Below are 21,350 nucleotides of genomic sequence, written 5' to 3' on the forward strand. Positions count from 1 at the left end.
TCGTGTCATGGCCGCTGTATCCTCTGTGACGTCACATACCATGTTCTGCAAACTATTAACTTTAAAACTATATTCAAAGCAAAATAAGTTTGTTTGGAAACATTTAACTTACGAAGTGGGTTCTTCTGTTGCGTCATCACTGCTTCTGTGACGTCACACCATCGATGTTTCTAGAAAAGAGCTTATGTACGTAATAATGCCAATTGTGATTTATACTTTACCAGTTCTTTGATCTTCTTGCTTCGCGCTCATAGCGCAAATATAATTAGAATATACAAGTAATGTGCCATGTGTCGACGCAGAACGCGCATGGGGCCCCATGAAAAAACGTCGCAGAACGAAAGCGTAGAACAGTTGTGTGTTTTTCGATCAGCTATGACGTAACGAAACTTATGACGTAACATTGACGCGAGCCGTAAAGAGCGCAATGTAAACGATTGTGTCGATTTGTTACGTAATGGAACGCAGCGATTGTGAACCGAGATATTGCGCGTGACGTCGCGAATGACGTAATAACGAACCGTCGCGATTCCTACATTGAACGTGATAAAGAATAAAGTAAACTTAAGTGATATAAATTAATAATAAACTCAAGGCACAAAACTTGTAGAATATATTATTTTATATTGTAGTGCAATAATTTTAGTGTATTGTAGTATAGGGTTGTGAAGCACAACCTTATAATTTCAGTACTAAGCTATAACATATGTAACAATAAATATAATACGATATACTGATGTATTAAAACAATTAAATACTTAACTCAAGTCTTGCTATGAAAACCTTCTGAAACTTTCCAACTCGTAACCTGGTGTGAAACCAACTTCATCTAAACTGGAACGTGGTAACTCGCTGTGGAAGAGGCGTTTTATGCGCGGAGCAATCTAGACGGGCGTAATCAGCTGGTGCGAGGGATCAGTCACGTGAGCAATCTAACCAATCATCTTCAAGGACCAAATAATCTATATGGCCGCTACGTGCTCAATAATGAAATGGCAGTTTAAATGAATATTGGTTTAGGTTTTTCCCCGCCACAAAAATTAATACATGCGTATTTTTTTTTCAATTTAATATTTTTGTTCAAGTATATACAAGTTTGTTTACAGACTGTTTTCCACAGTAAAACGTATATGAGACATTTTGTTTAAAATGGAGATTTCGATTCCACCTTTATTTACAACTTTACGAGTAACTCAAACTGAACAAGTGGATTCTGTAATAAAGGAATTGGAAGCAAAGTTGAAAATCGTAAGAAATTGTTATTATTATGTGGTAGCTATATTTCTACCGTTGAAGTTATATAAACGTTTGGTGTTTCATAGGTTTGTCTAATTGCATTAAATTTCAACGGACAAAATCTGATAAAATGATTTTACTTTTACAATAACAGTGAAAGGAGTTAGTGAACCACTGTAGTAGACGACCCGGTGCTAGTGAAGAATCCCCCCCACCTTATTTGCTAACCCCTAACCCCTAGGTTAGGGGGTTAGGTGTTGATGGTTAGGGGTTTAGTGGTTATAGGGGTTAGTAGTTAGTGGTTATAGGGGTTAGTAGTTAGTGGTTATAGGGGTTAGTAGTTAGTGGTTATAGGGGTTAGTAGTTAGTGGTTATAGGGGTTAGTGGTTAGCAAATAAAGTGGGGGGATTCTTCACTAGCACCGACGACCCAACCAAATCAAGTGGTGCTAGTAAAGAATCCAGCCTCTACGTTATCTGCTAACCCATATAACCCCCAACTACCAACCTCTAACACTTTCCACCAGCCTAATCTGTAACGTACTGGAGGATTCTTCACCAGTCACAAATCAATTGGTGTCCAACTTTTGAATAAATATAAAAAACTAAAAAATTAAACCTTTTATTCAGTTGTACTCTGCAAACGGATACTCAGAAGCCCCTGTTATATTTCAACACAGCCAATTAAAATCCACCATAGTGATACCAACATTATACCAGGATATAATGCATTCTTATTCTCCAGTAATAGTAGACCATGGTTGTGGCATGGCAGTGTTACGAGGAGCTGATGTCTTTGTGCCCGGTATATTATGCATGCCCACAGGTAAATATTAGTCTTGTGATAGTTTTATTACATTTTAGTCAAATAATTTGAATGAACGCAACTTATTTATCCTTGCGTAGCAGGAAAACAACAGTTGTTGTAACACGGGTGTTCTGTTTCATACACCTCATGCCAGCTTACAAGCATGTAAGTTTGTGGGCGATAGTTTTTTGTTTGTTTTATATTTTTGACAATCTAGACAACCTATTAGTGAACACTGGGTTGGAGAAATCGGATAAATCTGTGACAACAACAGCGTGTGAATATATACATAAGCTTGAACAAATGATTTTTATTTAATCCTTATTATCATAAATAATAACTTAGCCTATTCACATAGGTGTACAAGTAGGAGACAAAGTTTCAGTATGCGCGGACATAGGTGGTTCATGTTTACGTGGCATGGCAAGATATGAAGGACCAATGTTATTTGTTGGGAACGGTGTTATGTTGAAATCGAGGAATGATATTTTTAAAGGGGTGAGTCAGTTCTAACTTTGAAATTCTTATGAAGGCCAGTTTATACAAGTATGAACGCTGCAGTGAATTTTATGAGTCGTAATGTGATAGGATTATTAGTTGTAGCTGTTACAGAAACCTGTTTCCATTTCAAATCTAATTTAATTTGTTTAGCTTAGCCCTATTAAACATCTTGACAATTTGGAATATCAAACACCTCAGAAAAACTCCGAGAGCTTGGATAAGTAGGGCGTCCGAATAACAAATTATATATTTTTAATTTTAATAATTGTTTTCAGAATAACATCACAAAGGGCAGTGGGATAAGAATGGAATGCCCAATATTTTTATCTCTTTGTTTAAATGATGTTTTACCGTCAAAGATATTTGCACAGGTGAGGTTTATTAAAGCAAAGCACACACATATAATACATAAATTTTCTCTTTTTTTAATACTTTACTTAAATAAAAAAAAGCTTTATAGGGTATTTCCATCTATGTTTAAACTATGATAAAAAAGTGCAGAAAAAATATTTTTATTAAAAATGAAAATTGTCGAAAGAACCTTCCCTCCATCATTGTCGGGCATGTTTTAAATCCACAAGAGGGAGACATTGTGCTTGACATGTGTGCTGCCCCCGGTGGTAAAACCTCGCACATTGTTTCGTTACTCCGAGGACGAGGGAGGTTGGTCGCAGTTGATCGATCGTCGAGTAAAGTGGAAAAGATTAAACAAAACGCGGCAAAACTTGGACAGATGGCTGATGTGTTGATTGTGTTCACTGCTGATTCAAGGAAACTATGCAGTGATGATTCAGGTAGAATATTAAGTTATGTTGGGCTAATAGGCCAACTCTGGCCTAAACCCTAGGTCCCATGGTATGTCTCACTGTTGGACCTCACCCATATAGAGTAGAATGTGCATATACAATGTTGGGGTAATGAAACAACTTTATTTTATATATAGTGATAAAAATAATTTATTGTTCTAAAATAAAAAAAGTTCTGAATTTTTGCAGGAGATAAAAGCGAGGAAAATAAATTTTCTTCTTCATATTTCGATAAAATATTATTGGATGCTCCATGTTCAGCACTCGGCCAACGACCTAAATGTTGGTTGGAAAATCAATCTAACGTTAATAAGATGAAAAACATTAAGTCTTATCCAGCTTTGCAAAGACAACTTTTTAATACGGTAACTATAAGCAACAATCTTTGTTAACTTTATTTTAAATTTGTTTATTTTATTTGAAATCTGTAATGCAAGTGTTATGTATGTAACCTATTTATCCTCGCAGAGGGAGGCAAGGACAGTCGTTATAACACGAATGTTCTGTTTCATACACCTTGTGCCCGCTTACAAGTTACCACGTATGTAACTTATTTATCCTCGCATGGGAGGCAAGGACAGTCGTTATAACATGAATGTTCTGTTTCATACACCTTGTGCCCGCTTACAAGTTACCACGTATGTAACTTATTTATCCTCGCATGGGAGGCAAGGACAGTCGTTATAACACGAATGTTCTGTTTCATACACCTCGTGCCCGCTTACAAGTTACCATGTATGTAACTTATTTATCCTCGCATGGCGAGGCAAGGACAGTCGTTATAACACGAATGTTCTGTTTCATACACCTCGTGCCCACTTACAATTTACCATGTATGTAACTTATTTATCCTTGCATGGCGAGGCAAGGACAGTCGTTATAACATGAATGTTCTGTTTCATACACCTTGTGCCCGCTTACAAGTTACCATGTATGTAACTTATTTATCCTCGCATGGCGGGGCAACGACAGTTGTTATAACACGAATGTTCTGTTTCATACACCTTGTGCTCACTTACAAGTTACCATGTAAGTGTTTTTATCATCAAGTGTTAAACTTATTTTACTTTTTCCATTTCCAGGCAGTTAGATTATTGAAGCCAGGGGGCACCCTAGTATACAGCACATGCACAACAACTGTTGATGAAAATGAGGGGTTGGTGGAATGGGCGTTAGACAAACATCCTTGCTTAAAACTATCACAACAGGCAATAACCTAAGAACTATTAAATATGAATATAATTTTTGGGTAATAATTAGAAATAAGTAATAGCTAATAAATATGCAGACCTCTTTAAAAATATTATCGATAGGTAATAAGTAATAAATGTTGTAATAACTATGTCCGTCACCAGTGGTAAAGTGGTTAGCGCGCCTGCCTCTAGCCCAGGGGTTATGGGTTCAAAGCTCTTACTACACATTATTGTGTGGCCTACCCCCTACCATTTTATTCACCACTTTTACCCAAGTAGTTTCTGCCTGTTTTGACAGCTGTCCTTTTGCTGCTAATTTCCTTTTTTTTATTGTGTTAATAAATTTAATCTTCGCTACTGTATTCAAAGATATAAGTAAATTATATCTACTCTTTTGTTTTTATTACAGACGCCTCACATTGGTGGCACAGGGAGACAAGAGGTTACGAATCTTTCACCAAGTAACTTACATTCACTGCAATATTTTACACCAGGCAGCCCCGTTACATGCGTGCAGGAACATCATAATGTTCACACAATTCCAAAACTAAGTAACAATATTCCCAGTTTGACCGATTTACTTGATTTAGAAGCAGAATGTAATCAAGACTCTATTGGCTTTTTTATTGCCAAATTTATTAAATCTGATGAAAGCTAAACTTTTGATATCTTTAATAATGTTAGAGAAATTTATGTTTAAAATATTTACCATTTTAAGGCAACCAAGATGTATTTCATGGAATTAGAAAATTAATTTGTCCCCCAAACCTAATTTATGATATGATAATACAATAAAATAAACAGACTTTTAGGTGTCTCTCACTTCTTAAATGTAGACCAGACTTTATAGTTTTAGTTTAATCATCATTTCACCCATTATCTGGTTGATCTGAACGTTATCAACATTTTATCCATTACTGTCCTTGGTTGATTGGACCGTTAATGGCGTCTCAGCTGTTATATTTATAATGTCAAGTTGTTATAGCTCTTAGCCAATGGATACAAGGTTCAACACAGGTCACTGCTACCATTGTGGGCGCATGTGTCCTTGGGCAAGACACTTAACGACAATTCCTCCAACCCAGTGGTCACTAATAGGTTGTCTAAATTACCAGCAATACATATAAACAATATTTTTACAGTTGTTATAAGAACAGTGAACAATACTGATAGCAATAAAGGTAACTTTACAAAATAAGAAAAATAAACAATAAACTCAAAGTCAGCAAAACTGTACTCAGTTTATTTATTTATCAACGTAATAATAGAAACAATACAAATAACAATTATATGTACAAAGTATCACACTGTAATAAATTGAAGTTTTTCTTGAAATAAATATTGTTGGTACTTCAGTTGTTTGCTTCAAATGCGGGGTTGACAACACGCACAGATGCTTTGGAATACAAAGGGTTGTTGCCCTGTGTGTTAAGGTACGTGTTATAATAGTGATGATATAACTATAGTATACATGCTAGATATTACTATACAGTTTTAAACTGTAACCCATTGAGTGAGTGTAACTTATTTATCTTCGCAAGGCAGGGAAATGATAGATGTTTTAACACAGGTGTTTTATGAGATAAATGGCTTATAATGTTATACATTATTGTTCTATTGCGTTTTCATTGTTTTTGCTCCTTATTTTGTTATTGTTTTCTAAGTAGGAGAGTTCTACAGCAAGACACGCCATGGGACTGGAGCATATTTGGTTAAATTGAAATAACTTTAATATGTTTTACCTTTGACCATGTTTTGTTCTTGGAATCTTCAAGAAACTGCTCATATTCAACTTTATCTTTGATAGTTTGGAATATCTTCCACACAATGAGGATAATGAGGCCGATCAATACAATCCCACCAACTACGGGCCCAACAATCAGCCAAGGATTTATTGGCTGGGGGCAATCTGGTACGAGGAAAGTTATTATTAATAAATCACGGGGCAATCTGGTATGGGGGAGGTTCTTATTAAATGATTATGTATTCCCTATTTTATCCTTGAATGGCTCAGTTATAGCATGGGTGTAATTTTTTGGGTGTGGCTTCATACCGTTTGTACAGGCTTGCAAGTTACTATGTATGTTTGAATGAACATATGTAACTTATTTATCCTTATGTGGCGGGGCAACAACAGTCGTTATAACACGGGTGTTTTGTTTTATACACCTGGTCGCCGCTTATGAGTCACCACGTATGTAACTTATATATCCTCGCATGGCGGGGCAACGACAGTTGTTATGACACAGGTGTTTTGTTTCATACACCTCGTGTCAGCTTAACGAGAACCAGCATAGCACCTCTAATAATTGTAACTTCTTTCAGCTCACCTGTTGCATAGTTATAGTTTTGCACTCCAAGGAAATAACTTTTCCTTCTGCTATCCCACATTATTATATAGTTGGCGGTGCAGCTTGACGCTGCTGTTGTTACAGAACATCTGTGTGTGTATTGCCTGAAATATAATTGTCGTTTAAGTATTTGTTATTTTTAAAACAAGTGAATCTAAATTATTTATCCCTGCTAGGTGGGGTAAGGACAGTTGTTTTAACATAAGTGTTTTGTTTCATCGTGTCTGCTTACAAGTTACCAAGTATGTAACTTCGTGGGTGATTGTTTTCTGTATGGCTGATAATTTGGACAATCTATTAGTGACTTCTGATTTGGAGCAATTACTGTTAAGTGTCTTGCCCAAGGACACATACTCCCAGAATGGTGGCAGCACCAAGTTTCATAATAGCATCCATGAAATAGAGTTGCATAAAACATGGATTTTACAATGCCTATATATGACACGATACACAAATTCCAAATAGATTTAATATGACGTTTACATTATGCAAGGTATGGTTCATTATTTGCACAACCCAATGATCAATATCTGCGCATAAATACAAAACTCATACATATGATACGATACAGCCATATTAATATATGACAATCCCACAAACTTTTCATATATATATATAAATCAGTACATGGTACTCACTGGTCAATATCTGTACATGTTGAGCATTGTCCTGTACTTTGACCTGGTGCACATTTACTACAATCAACTAGGGTTGGTTTGGTCTCCCAGTTTCCGAGTTGTTTGTCGCTACATAATGATCGACATTCAACGTTGATATCCTAAAGTGTAAAATGTTATTAAAATGAGATTTTATTATATACATTAATGTCAATATTGTTTAGTAATTCATTTATAGCAATCAGTAATACCTTTATAATAATACAAGGTTATAATATACAGAATAATACTAATTCCATACTAAACAAACCTGGAGAAAAAAATCTATATTTTATTACAAGTTTTGGCAAAATTTGGTAAAAGTATCTATATATAGTACAAGTCTTGTATATTCACATTTGTTATTTTTACAGTGGCATCACATCTCAAATACCTTGGATATGCATACACGTATCATGGGGTGGATATAAATTTACCTTTTTAAGTCGTTGATTATCGTAAATACATTCAACACATGCTCTGATGGTTGTCCCTGAACATGTCCCATCTATTCCTGTGCATTCGGGTAAGTTGCAAGTTTGGCATGTTGCTCCAGAGTATAACTGTATATTAATAATAGAGAATGAAAAAAGTGACTTTATCCTCCAGTGGCAGGAAAACGACAGTCGTTATAACATGGGTGTTCATACACCTCGTGCTCAATTACGAGTTACCATGTATGTACCTTTGTGACCGATTAAAGGGGGAAGGAGGTGTATTAAACAGAACATTTGTGTTATAAAAATTGCTCAGTAATGCAGTTTAGTAATGAAAAGAAAAATACAATTTGTATAAAAGACCCATAACATTTTTATGCCTCTGTTATAACTTTAAGGTTGCCCTGCTACATGCGATGTTGTTATAAAGTATAAACACAATTCTAATATAACATAAAATAAATAATAACATTTTATGCCGTATATTAATTATACAGTTTGTTTAAAAGATCTATAACATTTGTAAATAATAACATCCATACTCACTCTGGTATCTGTACATTCGCATGTATTGCATTCACATGTCCCCCTGCCATTACATAATGTACCACCAACATCAGCACAATCCTTAAGGTTGCAAATGCACGTGTTTGTAATATTGTTCAAGAAGTAACCGCCCCCGCTGTTACAGATACATCTGCCATCGTTGTTACAGTTGTTGCAAACACCTTTATCAGCACCTGTGAATATAATGAATGTAAGTTCTGTGTGACTTGCATTAACTTATTTAGTGTATCAGCCGAGCACCATTTTGATCAATGTTATTATAATTAATAAAGGTAAAATTTTAGCCTCGATTTTAGATAATTTATTGTAGATGTGTTGGACAACCCATTAGTGACCACTGGGTTGGGGCAATTGCCGTTAAGTGTCTTGCCCAAGGACGCATACGCCCACAATGGTAGCAGCGACGAGCCTTAAACCCATTACCTCTGGGTTACAGGCAGGCATGTTATAAAACAACAACCCCCCAGGTTAGTGAATGGGGGTTGTAACTTGGAAGCGACGCACGCCTCAATCACTGAGTTGCTGTTAATACGTAATTTTGGGCAGAATATAATTTCTTTCTAAAAATAATTTGTAAAATAATTATAATTTCTTTCTAAAAATAATTTGTAAAATAATTATATACAAATATATACACCATAACACAGTAAGAACCAGTATTACCTCCACAGTCATCTGGACAACCTGTTGATCTGCATTCACATAATCGGCCGAAGAATCCAACATTACAAATACATTTACCACACTCGCAGTATCCATTTCCACTGTGTAAGGTAAAAGGTTGGTGTTAGGTTTGAATAATTGTGTTAAAGTTTAGTTTGAAATAATTTAATGTGTATTAACATATAGGCCATATGAGTTCACAATTATACAAAATAATTTCGTCATTTTTACTCCTTGTATAATATAAAAGGTTTGGCGTTGAAATTTAATTTGAAATCATTTCTCATGTTTTAACATACGGAATGTTTCCAAATCAAGGCACCATCAGGCCACCAGGGTATACCATTTACTACTGTTGTATCTTTCATGCTCTCTGCTTACAAACTTACAAGAAGACTTGGTGGCAATATCGTATACATATGATATAAAATTTCAAAATTTATTCTGTAAATGTGTCGCTATTTTCCTTTTGTAGGCTATATTATGTTGTATTGTATGCAGAGAGTGAATCACAATAACATTTTACCCAGAGCAATCTGTACGAGCTGATTTCATTTCAAGCAAATTCCATCAAATTGTAGTTTTATCATGCTTACCCGGTACAATCTGTATCAATTGAGCAATTCCTGTTCAAAGCAACTTCCGATGCCGTACATTGGCATTGTGAGCCATCTGTACCACTGTTGCATTGGCATACACCACACTGGAATGTACATTAACATGTAAATATAACTCTACATATAATATTTATTTCTATATAATATGTAAATGTATTTATTCTATATGTTGTTTAAAAAAAATTATATACTGTTTAAAATTTAAAATTGATTATATATTATTCCAAATTTCATATATCTATATCGTTAAAAAAATATTGTACGTTGTTTTATATTTATTAAATATTGGATTTTCAGATTAAAAATAGGTAATATATGAGATGGCAAAGTAGTTAGAGTACTGGATTCGTAACCAGAGGATACCAGGTTCAAAGCTTGGAGCTGCTACTAATGAGTGTAAGTGTGAATTTTTAATGATGTTGTCTAAATTTTCTTGTAAGCTGGCACGAGGTGTATGAAACAGAACACCCGTGTTATAACGACTGTGGTATATCGGCCACGCGAGAATAAATAAGTTACATTCATTCGTTAAGTTACATTCAAAATTATTACATTTTTAATTACATTAGGCTTGAACAATTAGTAATAATTGGAACACAACATGATTATCACAGTGTTTTAATAATCACCCATAGAGTTACTTTTGTAATAACTGGTAAGCTGGCATTAGGTGTATGAAACAGAACACCCGTGTTATAACAAACAACATAACTATCACATTGTTACCTGTAGTGAACCAGAATCAGAGCATTGTGAATGATTGAGCAAGGGTGCATTGGAACATTCGCAATCGCAGATATATTCTGCAAGAAATATAAATATTCTTTATCTCTTTGAATTCAGTAAAGAAGATCAGTTTAATTGAAACAGGAGAGAAAATAGAATTAGCAGCAAATGACGATCTTTAAGAAAACAATTTTATTTCTATGTTCATTTTAACGAAACTTCTATTTGTATTTTTAATTACAGCTGCAAGAAACAAAATATCTGTTAATGAAAATACTGGAGGACCATCATTAAAGTCTTATGGACCCATCCTACTACTAAATGTTCTTTGTTTACGACCAAATGAGACGATAAAGAGAATGAAAATATGGACCATGTTACTATTTTACTCAACTTATTGATTGAAAACGGTTAGTCAACTTTTATCTCTACAATATTTCTTAAAAGATTTGTTAATTTTCCGATTTTATTGAATGCTTTTTATCTTAACAATTTTTATTTAATAATTACCAATGGAAATTGCTACTTCATCCTTAAGTGAGCTTGAAGTAATCGCAATCGAATCTTTTTGTGCAGTGTTGGTTGGGCAGGTCTGTGCTGTTAGTTGGAACTGGAATGTTATCTGTTGAATATAAAAGGTTAGGGACTTAGATTTGTGGAGATTTGTAAATAAGTGAATACTTTGAAAAGTTCGTCCTTTAAGCACAAAATATACGTATGAATGAATGAATGTAGCTTACTCTATCCTCGCGTGGCCGGAAAACGACAGTCGTTATCACACGGGTTTAACACCTTGTGCCAGCTTACGAGTTAGCATATATATTACTTTGTGGGTGATTATTTTTTTGGATTTTTTTTATGTATGGCTGATAATTTGGACAACCCATTAGTGACCACTGGGTTGGAGCATTCGCCGTTAAGTGTCTTGCCCAAGGACACATACGCCCACAATGGTAGCAGCGACCAGCCTTAAACCCATTACCTCTAGGCTACAGGCAGGTGTGCTAACCACTATACCACGGCGCCGGTGTAAATTGAAATCCAATATTTATGCTTAAAATGTGTAACTTAGTGATCACTAATGGGTTGTCTAAATTATCAGTCACACATAAAAAATCCCCAAATTATAATCAACCACAAAGTTACATACATGATAACTCCTAAGCAGAGATAAGGTGTATAAAACACCCGTGTTATAACAACTGTCGTTGCCCGCCACGCGAGTATAAATAAGTTACATGCATTTATATACGGTACATCAAATACCTCGTCTCCGATTTCAATATTATCGCATTGCAAGCTATTGTCCACCCATGTTGCGCCTGGACACAACACACGATACGTCATATCAATGTTACTTGGCTTGGTTGGTCTCGTCAGTTGGACCAGACTTTTCAATCGCTGTAGAAAAACAAAAACAAATTTAGCTCTTCGCTATCGTATTCGAAGAGATAAATAAAACTTATGCCTTGTGGGGTTTTAGTCGCTTTAGGAAAACCATAACATCGTAAGGAAATATGGGACATTATGTGCCAACAGCATCCATCTTACCCCACAGTGCTATAGATACCGTTTGCAAATAATTCATAATTCGTATGTATGTACATTTAATTCATAATTCATAAGGTAAATGTATCAGTTAAACGGCTTCCGTTGGTATTTTAAACGAAGTATTCCATTGTCTATATATTGTACGGATTGCGTCCTTTATACCCGTCTTTTCGCCTTTGTAAACTCTCCCGTTATCGTGACCGAAGACATACTTTCATTCATAAAATTTATTCATTCCATGATAAACTTACGTTGTAGGAATCCGAGATAACTTGGACGACGTTCTTTGAATCGCTACGTAGTTTCCCAACGAACGAATTATCTATGATTTGCGGTAACCCCTGTGATGTGTAATAATAACTTATATTTGTCTCCTCGATTACGGTAGCAAAGATTTAACGAAAAGACAGGGAATAGCGACAAAACACGTATATATTTGTTGTTATATAAGGTATAGTGGGGTGGGGGAAGATGGGACACCTTTAGCACAAAATATCTAAATATCTGGATTGTGTTTTAAACAATTAACAACGGTTTATGAAAGTCGCGAGGACAAGGTTTTATAATTCTTTGAATGTTCTTTGTTTACTACCAAAATGTGCGAGAAAATAGAATGAAAAGGTGTCCCATCTTCCCCCATCCTACTATATACACAGAAGCCATGGTGCGGCGTAGTTCAAGGCTCGTTGCTGCTACCATTGTGGGCGTATGTGTCTTTGTACAAGACACTTAACGACAATAGCTCCAACCCAGTGGTCACCAATGGGTTGTCAAAATTATCAGGTATTTAAAAACAATAACTCTTTTCAAATTATCAACACTACATGAACAATAACGGAACACCTGTGTTATAACGACTGTTGTTACCCGGTCACGTTAGGATAGATAAGTTACATACGTGGTAGCTCATCACGGGGTGTATAAAACATAACACTCAAGTTATAACTCTGTTTTTCCATCACGTGAAGATAAATTAATCAAAAAAAAGGGTCTAAACCTCACCGTATATAAATCGAACACACTTTCAGTGACAGCGAAGATAGGTTGCACTTTGTATTGATCGAACACGTGTTTAAGTTGTCCAATAGACGGGTAGTCCATGTTTTTGCTCTTCGAGTAAACGATGGCATCCTGGGGCAATTCGGGATGCACTCCCTGAAGTATAGTTATATGGTGGGGTAAATGGGACATGTTTTCTTCTGTTTTCGCGTCCCATTTGGTAGTAAACAAATAATGTTTACAAAATTATATAACCGTATCCTCACGACTCTAAAAGCGCGCTGTTATTGTTTAACAAACGATTGTGAAATATGGGATATTTTGTGCTAATGGCATCTATTTTAGTAAGATATTATGCCAGCCATGCATGAAAATATCCCAAAATAATATCACAAGTTACGTACATGGTAACTCATAAGTTGGCATGAGGTGTATGAGACAGAACACCCGTGTTATAACGACTGTGGTTTTCCGGCCACGCGAGGTTAAATAGAGAGATTCGATTTCTAACTACATACCGCTTCCAAATGACACCGCATGTCGTTTGCTTCTAAGATCGCAGCTAACTTGCCGTCCAATGCAATGTGTGGCGAAGCATCTGATGTGTATAAGATCACACGCAATGCTTCGTCACGCCATTGAATAATGTTCTGAAACAACGTGATGATCGTTAACACGGGTGGGCTACGATTCATTATGTATCTACATTTGATAAGTTTTAAGCTATAATAGTAACAATAACATTATGCACAAAAAACGAAAAACATTCCGCATAAATTTATACACATGGTAACTCGTAAATGGGCACGAGGTGTATGAGACAGAACATACGTGGTATAACGACTGTCATAGCTTTGCCATGTTAGAACAAAAAATGTTATTAATATACGCAATGATACATATGTCTAATATAATAGCGGTGTCCAGCTTCGAATCTTGACTAAAGGCGGCGCCTGACCATAAGCTAGACAACATACATTACGTCACACACGCTTACGTAATTACCTGGCACACGGTTATCTGCATGAGGGCGTCAAACCCGCCTTCCGGGGAGTCAATATTCCCCGATATAAGTGTGCTATTGACCGCTTCTCTGAACAACGCTCCATCCGCAGTGATACCGAGTTGATGTCGAAACCCGAACACTGGGGCGCAAGTCTCGTTGGCTATTTTTAAACAAGGGTCGCGTAATCTGCATGGGAAAAATGGGATGTTTAATTATTGTTTTATGTTGTAGGGTGAGGTTAAATGGGACATGGTGTGTCGGTATATAGTAGGTTCGGGTTTTATCGCTCCACTTGGTTGTAGACAAAGAATATTTATAGAATTATATAACCGTATTCCCGCGACTCAAATTGTCAGCCATATTTGAAAACAATCACCCACAAAGTTACATACGTGGTAACTCGTAAAGTTATAAACAAATAGGACGATAAAAGAGAATGAAACGTGCGCTATCTTACCCCACCCTACTATACGCACACACTAAACACATAGATTAACTCACTGGTCGGGTATAGTACTAGCGAACGGCATCACCACTTTATCGACAAATGTTCCAAATCCAAGTCGAACGTTCTTTGTTACGTTTCGAATATCGGCAGCTAAACTGTCTCCAAGACCCTGTGATATAATACTGTGGGGTAAGATGGGAAACTGTTGGCATATAATGTATGTTATTGCGGTGGGGTAAGTTGGGATACCGTTGACACATAATATGCCATATTTCTTAATCGTGTTTTAAACAATCAAAATATCTTTTAGAGGATACGGTTGTATAATTTTGTAAATATTCTTTGTTTACTACCAAAAGATATGATAAAACTATATTAGTCAACGTGTCTAAACACATACATCGTATGCTTGATGCTTGTACAACAACATATATGGTTATCACACGTACGCATGTTAAACACAAACGTAGTTTGGGCATTTGGTGTTAATGCTTCTCGGTAACATTTATACACTACTTGCTAAGAGCTTCATTTAACAAACAAAAGCGTAAATAGTTATATTACATGAACATTTCTCTTTACAAGCACACATATACATGCTTAGGGCTTATAAACACATACATAATTGTGTATGCTTGTTATATACGTATATAGAAATATGTACATAAGCGTGTGGTTATAGTTATCATAGACTTTAGCGTTCGATGTGACCATTTTTTTCACAAGCATGTAACACACACGCAAATATTTGGTAATAACCAGGCATAGCTATAACACACATATGGTTATAATATAGTAGGGTGGGGGAAGATGGTACACTTTGTCAGACAAGACTTTTTTAAAGTGTCCCATATTCCCCCACTGTACTATACATGTATTATTACAACACGTGCAGTTATAATACGTAATCGCCAACCTTTAACGTTGCCAGATCATCACTCATAGAGTTAGAGAGGTCCATGACGTAATAAAGATCTAACGGATAATCGACAACTTTGCGAAACGTTATGTTTACTGTCTCCGTTTGGCCTGTGTGTGGGATAATACATGTGTATAACAAACGTTGATGACCACGTTTGTAACTTTGTGGGTGTTTTCCTGTATGACTGACAACCTACTATATACACAAACATACACACAAACATATGTAAAAATAACCATTCATATATATCTTGGTATAAGGTGAGGTAAGATGGGACAGCTTTTCAATTTGTTCCATTGTCTCATTTGGTGGTAAACAAAGAACATTCAACGAAATATAAAACCGTATTCTCACGACTTCCATAGACCGTTATTAAATGTTTAAAATACGATCAGGATATTCCGATATTATGCGCTAAAGGTGTCCCATCTTTTCACACTGTTCTATATTATTATTCTACTATCTTTCTAAATTTTGGTATAAAAACATGTCCCATATTGCCCCAACACAATATCATACAAACATATATACAATCAATCATATATACAAATATATTACACACTAATATTACCGGGGCGTAACTTCACGTTTATTGCTTGTGGCTTAAGTTGTAATATCGTCATATTGGCTGTAGCCGGGTTTTCAAACACTTCAGATGTTACGTTCGAAAACGGAAGGTTTTTAGTTGGTGCACTGATACTCTTGGGGTTTTCGATGAAACCGGTTAAACAGTCACGCTGGTTGTTGCTGTAAAATAAATAGTTGTTCCGTATTCAGTTATACAAGATAAAATGTTGAATGTAATTTATTTTACCTCGTGTGCCTGGGAAAATGGCTGACGTGTGTTCTATTTCTTTTTAACATGCAATATGCAAGTAACTTGTAAGCGGGCACGAGGTGTATGAAACAGAACACCCGTGTTGTAACGACTGTCATTGCCCCGCCATGCGAGGATAAATAAGTTACATACGTGGTAACTTGTAAGCGGGCACGAGGTGTATGAAACAGAACACCCGTGTTGTAACGACTGTCATTGCCCCGCCATGCGAGGATAAATAAGTTACATACGTGGTAACTTGTAAGCTGGCACGAGGTGTATGAAACAGAACACCCGATGTTATAACGATTGTCGTTGCCCCGCCATGCGAGGATAAATAAGTTACATACGTGGTAACTTGTAAGCGGGCACGAGGTGTATGAAACAGAACACCCGTGTTGTAACGACTGTCATTGCCCCGCCATGCGAGGATAAATAAGTTACATACGTGGTAACTTGTAAGCGAGCACAAGGTGTATGAAACAGAACACCCGTGTTGTAATGACTGTCATTGCCCCGTCATGCGAAGATAAATAAGTTACGTTCATTCATATTATCGGTATACAGTCTATACACCAATAAGAAAAAAATGGATAGCGCAAATAAAGTTTCAAAACTACAAGTTGAAATACTCTTTCAAAATTACGGCAAGGTATTTGTGTATGGTAGACGATACTATTATATTGTACACAAATAGTGATACAGGATTCAGTATGTTTGGTAAACAATACAACTGCGTTATACATCTGTGCTATAACGTCCTTACAAATGATTAGGAAATGATGTATGGGAACTGTAAACAACGTTTACATTGTTGTTTGTATACACTACACCTATATAAATGAAACCAATGGTTTTTGTTGTGTCTTAACTTTTCAGTTGTACATAATACACCACGGATTCTTAATATTTTTAAGGTCATCCAAAAATTAAACATAAATTAACAGCAAAACTTTGGCGACCTGGTTTCCCGAAACTACATTTCACACAACTTTTGTAAGCATGCAATAAAATGATTTAACTTTTACAATAACATTCAAAAGGGTTTGTGAACCACTGTAGTAGGCGACCCAACCAAATCAAATGGTGACCCAGGGGTTGAGAAGCATTGAACTTATATTATAATAATTTAAAACAAATTTAAAAATATTGAAGTATATAGCAATCCGTATGTGACTAAACTTTTTGCGGGCATACAATAAAACGTGTACCTTTACCTTTTGATTAAGTTTTATATTGCAACCCAGGGATTAATAATCACAACAACATCATGTATATACTTACATTAATAGTTTGCATCTTACTCTCCGCGTACCGGGTGTTGTTTTATTATCTGCACACCAAGTGCACATGGGGTTTATTTTAATGCAATCCGCGCATGTGGTGGCCGCTGTACAGGGGTCGGTCACTGCGTCTGTAGAAATATATTGTAGGTTGGGGTAACATGGGACTGTATATAGTTGGGTGGGGTAATATGGGACTGTATATTGTTGGTTGGGGTAAGATGGGACTGTATATAGTTGGTTGGGGTAAGATGGGACTGTATATAGTAGGTTGGGGTAACATGGGACTGTATATAGTTGGGTGGGGGTAATATGGGACTGTATATAGTAGGTTGGGGTAACATGGGACTGTATATAGTTGGGTGGGGTAATATGGGACTGTATATTGTTGGTTGGGGTAAGATGGGACTGTATATAGTAAGTTGGGGTAAGATGGGACTGTATATAGTAGGTTGGGGTAAGATGGGACTGTATATAGTTGGGTGGGGTAATATGGGACTGTATATTGTAGGTTGGGGTAACATGGGACTGTATATAGTTGGTTGGGGTAACATGGGACTGTATATTGTTCGTTGGGGTAACATGGGACTGTATATAGTTGGTTGGGGTAACATGGGACTGTATATTGTTCGTTGGGGTAAGATGGGACTGTATATAGTAAGTTGGGGTAAGATGGGACTGTATATAGTAGGTTGGGGTAACATGGGTCTGTATATTGTAGGTTGGGGTAAGATGGGACTGTATATAGTTGGTTGGGGTAAGATGGGACTGTATATTATAGGTTGGGGTAAGATGGGACTGTATATTGTAGGTTGGGGTAAGATGGGACTGTATATTATAGGTTGGGGTAATATGGGACATGTATTCATTCCACTTTATCGCCCCATTTGGTAGTAAACAATCTACATTATATATACAATCTTATGGCAAAATCATAGTTCTGTAGGTTTAAGGATACTGTTAGCTTATAATATCCCAAGCTATTTTAGAATCGTAGGGAAACGGGTAAATAATTGTGTAAACATAATTTGTTTGCTACCAAATCGGACGACAAAAAGTTAATGAAAGCTTCCTATTTCCTCAGACAAGGGCGTGTTATAATTCTGGATTAACATAAACGTAAAATAGCATATATACACGCTTATAAAACAACATGACTTCATAAGTATTTAAACGGTATTTACTATTTTATTTTTTTAAGTTATGTTAAATAACAACAGTAGTAAATACAATACAAAATCGAATTTAGCTTCATGTAATTCTTACTTTGAGTTTGGCTTTCCACCGTCCACGTAAAACACACCATAAGTAGAATGAACCAAGCTATCAACCCATATACGTCATTGCAAACCATGTTGCTATACAACAACGGAAACTCTATAACTTAACTGTAACGACAATCGGTTGAAGTTGAAAGGAAACGGTCCAGTTAAAAGTGTTACTTGTACAATACTGTATTATGTTTATTATTCGCTATGTTTTTGGCTACAATAGTTTGAAACACTAAAATATTTTTATACTTTACATTTCAGAAAATATTTTTGTGGCTTTTCAAATGTCTGACTTTTTGGTTTTTAATTTTGTAATAACGTTTTCTAAATGCTGCAACGATTCTAACTGACGACTGCCGCCCTACCATTTATTCCCATCTCTTCGCTTTGTAAGTTGAATATGACCTTTGTCATTATATTCAATATGAATAAAATACAAATACGTTATTTAAATAAAATGTGTATAACATAACTATATCGCTTTTTATTGTATTATTCGTCCCATTTGGCAGTAATACAAAGTACATTCAAAGAATTATAAAAATATATTCCCTCGACTTCCATAGACCGCTGTTAATAGTTTAAAAAACGATCAAGATTCTTGGATATTATGCGCTAAATGGGTGTTCAATCTTACCCCACCCTACTATATGTTATTTGTTCCCAAAACTCTACACTAACGTTGGTTACACAATATACGAATTGAAATAATAACAAGAAAAAGATAACTTTTAAATCTGAAATACATACATATAAATATAATATCTCTGTTCAAACTGATGATAACAAAAGCATATCATTCTGTACGAAGCATCAGAGCGACTGTTTACGTCACTTCCTCACATAACAACAATTGAAAAAGAGAAATAGATTGATTACGTCACTTACCATGACGCGTATCTCCTTTCGACGTAAATTCACAACATCTTGGTAACGTTGTGTGGTTGGCCTGTGTTACAACGTATGTGTGGGAATTGTAGGGTGGGGTGAGATGGCACATTTGGGGTGGGGGAAGATGGGACATTTTCGTTTTCTTTTTTTGTCCGGTTTGGTAGTAAACAGAGAATATTTACAGAAATAAATAACCGTATCCTCACGACTCTAAATGATCTTTTTTAATTGTCTAAAACACGGTTATAGGGAATTGTGGTTTTGCTGCTAATTCCATTCTCTTCGCTGCTTTAATAAATTTGATCTTCGCTATTGTGTTTGAGGAGATTAAAATGTGTTAACTATGTTTTGTACAAATGACAAAACCTCTACGCTTTTGTTTGCAATTCACATAACATTGCACTGGTCAGTTTGTAAATGACGTTTTTCAGCTTTAAACTACTGAGTTGCGTAACCGCTGACATTTTGTTTGGTTTGCACCCACTATACTTAGAACTATGCATACCATAAAGATAGAATGAATGTAACTTATCCTCGCATTGCGGGGTAACGACAGTTGTTGTAATCCAGTGGTCACTTCGTCAATAATAGATTGTCCAAATTCTCAGATATACATAAAGACAATCGTCCATAAAGTTCCATACGTGGTAACTTGTTAGCGGGCACGAGGTGTATGAAATAGAACATCTATGTTATAACGACTGTCATTGCCCCGCCATGCGAAGATAAATAGGTTACATTTATTTAATCGTTAATTTTCCAGACATACCAAACCGTCATGTAATTCACGTAGCCATAACTAATTAGTTCGTCTTTAAATCACATGAAGATTAATCATAGGTTACGATTCCGGTCCAAGACAGAGTCACTTACACGTTTTCTAATTACATCATGCATGTCACATAAATACGTGAACGTATAATGGAATTTTAAATACCAAGTTACTATTTGAACTGGCTCTGTAGCGCCAATGGCCGGTCTAAATAAGGCTTTTCTTTTTGTATAAATGTGCAAACCGTTTTTTTAGTAGTAACGTCTTGAAAAATGTAAAAAAAACGATACATGCCTCAATTTAACTGATTTTAAACATTATATGTTTCAGTAAAAACATTTATATAAAAAAAACTGAAAAAATTTAGGTGCACTGCCCGGGAATCGAACCCGGGTCGCAAGAATGGGAATCTTGCATGATACCACTACACCAGCAGTGCGGACGCGTCTGCGTAGTCGAAACTACGTTATATACCCGGTTGGTACATTTGGTGTATTGTCTGTAGGGTGTAACGGTCACTATTTTATATAAAAAATACCTTTCTGTTTTATTAATAGGCGTATTTTAAAGACTGTTGTTTTACCGTTACTATCCGTATTTTGCTTTTTTAAAACCCTTTGGTTATTCGTTATCTCGCCCGAAGAGACGGAGCAAATTTTATTTATTATTTTATTTATGTCTATTTACCGTGGGCTTTTGATATCGTGTGCTATTCAAGTGCTTTTAAAACACTGAGTTCAAGTATCTGTTTTTGTCGTGACCGGAAACGTCGAGAATAGAGAATGAGGCTTTTCGCTAGGTGGCAACATAGAGAAAATATTAAAAAACTA

The 21,350-nt window shown here is 35.9% G+C and overlaps 2 protein-coding genes and 1 non-coding gene across 4 annotated transcripts; 1 reads left to right on the forward strand and 2 right to left on the reverse strand.

The window, feature by feature from the left end:
- The first annotated feature begins 1,054 nt into the window (after nt 1–1,054).
- On the forward strand, nt 1,055–8,057 carry LOC149730400 (tRNA (cytosine(72)-C(5))-methyltransferase NSUN6-like). 2 transcript variants are annotated; one of them, XM_089886029.1, is made up of 9 exons: nt 1,055–1,248; nt 1,866–2,061; nt 2,402–2,541; nt 2,820–2,915; nt 3,083–3,338; nt 3,540–3,715; nt 4,433–4,558; nt 4,953–5,094; nt 7,925–8,057. In XM_089886029.1, exons 1-9 carry the CDS (start codon nt 1,150–1,152, stop codon nt 7,993–7,995), a joined length of 1,302 nt encoding a protein of 433 aa, XP_089742155.1. In that variant the 5' UTR covers nt 1,055–1,149; the 3' UTR covers nt 7,996–8,057. The 2 variants fall into 2 exon arrangements, with proteins under 2 accessions (XP_089742155.1, XP_089742154.1); XM_089886028.1 differs by lacking the exon at nt 7,925–8,057 and having other exon boundaries at nt 1,056–1,248; nt 4,953–5,348.
- Nucleotides 5,766–19,351, reverse strand: LOC149730401 (integrin beta-1-B-like). The gene is made up of 20 exons (XM_089886004.1): nt 18,853–19,351; nt 17,588–17,717; nt 16,058–16,233; nt 15,481–15,593; nt 14,618–14,733; nt 14,116–14,302; nt 13,629–13,760; nt 13,114–13,266; nt 12,363–12,452; nt 11,827–11,961; nt 11,071–11,182; nt 10,561–10,637; nt 9,814–9,920; nt 9,218–9,318; nt 8,534–8,727; nt 7,988–8,113; nt 7,533–7,672; nt 6,874–6,998; nt 6,286–6,452; nt 5,766–5,964 (listed from the first exon to the last, which is right to left on the reverse strand). Exons 1-20 carry the CDS (start codon nt 18,938–18,940, stop codon nt 5,896–5,898), a joined length of 2,538 nt encoding a protein of 845 aa, XP_089742130.1. The 5' UTR covers nt 18,941–19,351; the 3' UTR covers nt 5,766–5,895.
- A 1,537-nt stretch (nt 19,352–20,888) lies between these two features.
- Trnag-ccc (transfer RNA glycine (anticodon CCC)) lies at nt 20,889–20,959 on the reverse strand. Its single transcript has one exon. It is a non-coding gene; the product is annotated as a tRNA-Gly (tRNA).
- Nucleotides 20,960–21,350: the final 391 nt, after the last annotated feature.

This window comes from Ciona robusta, chromosome 10 (assembly GCF_009617815.1).
Source record: "Ciona robusta chromosome 10, ASM961781v2".
NCBI classification, from domain to species: Eukaryota; Metazoa; Chordata; class Ascidiacea; order Phlebobranchia; family Cionidae; genus Ciona; species Ciona robusta.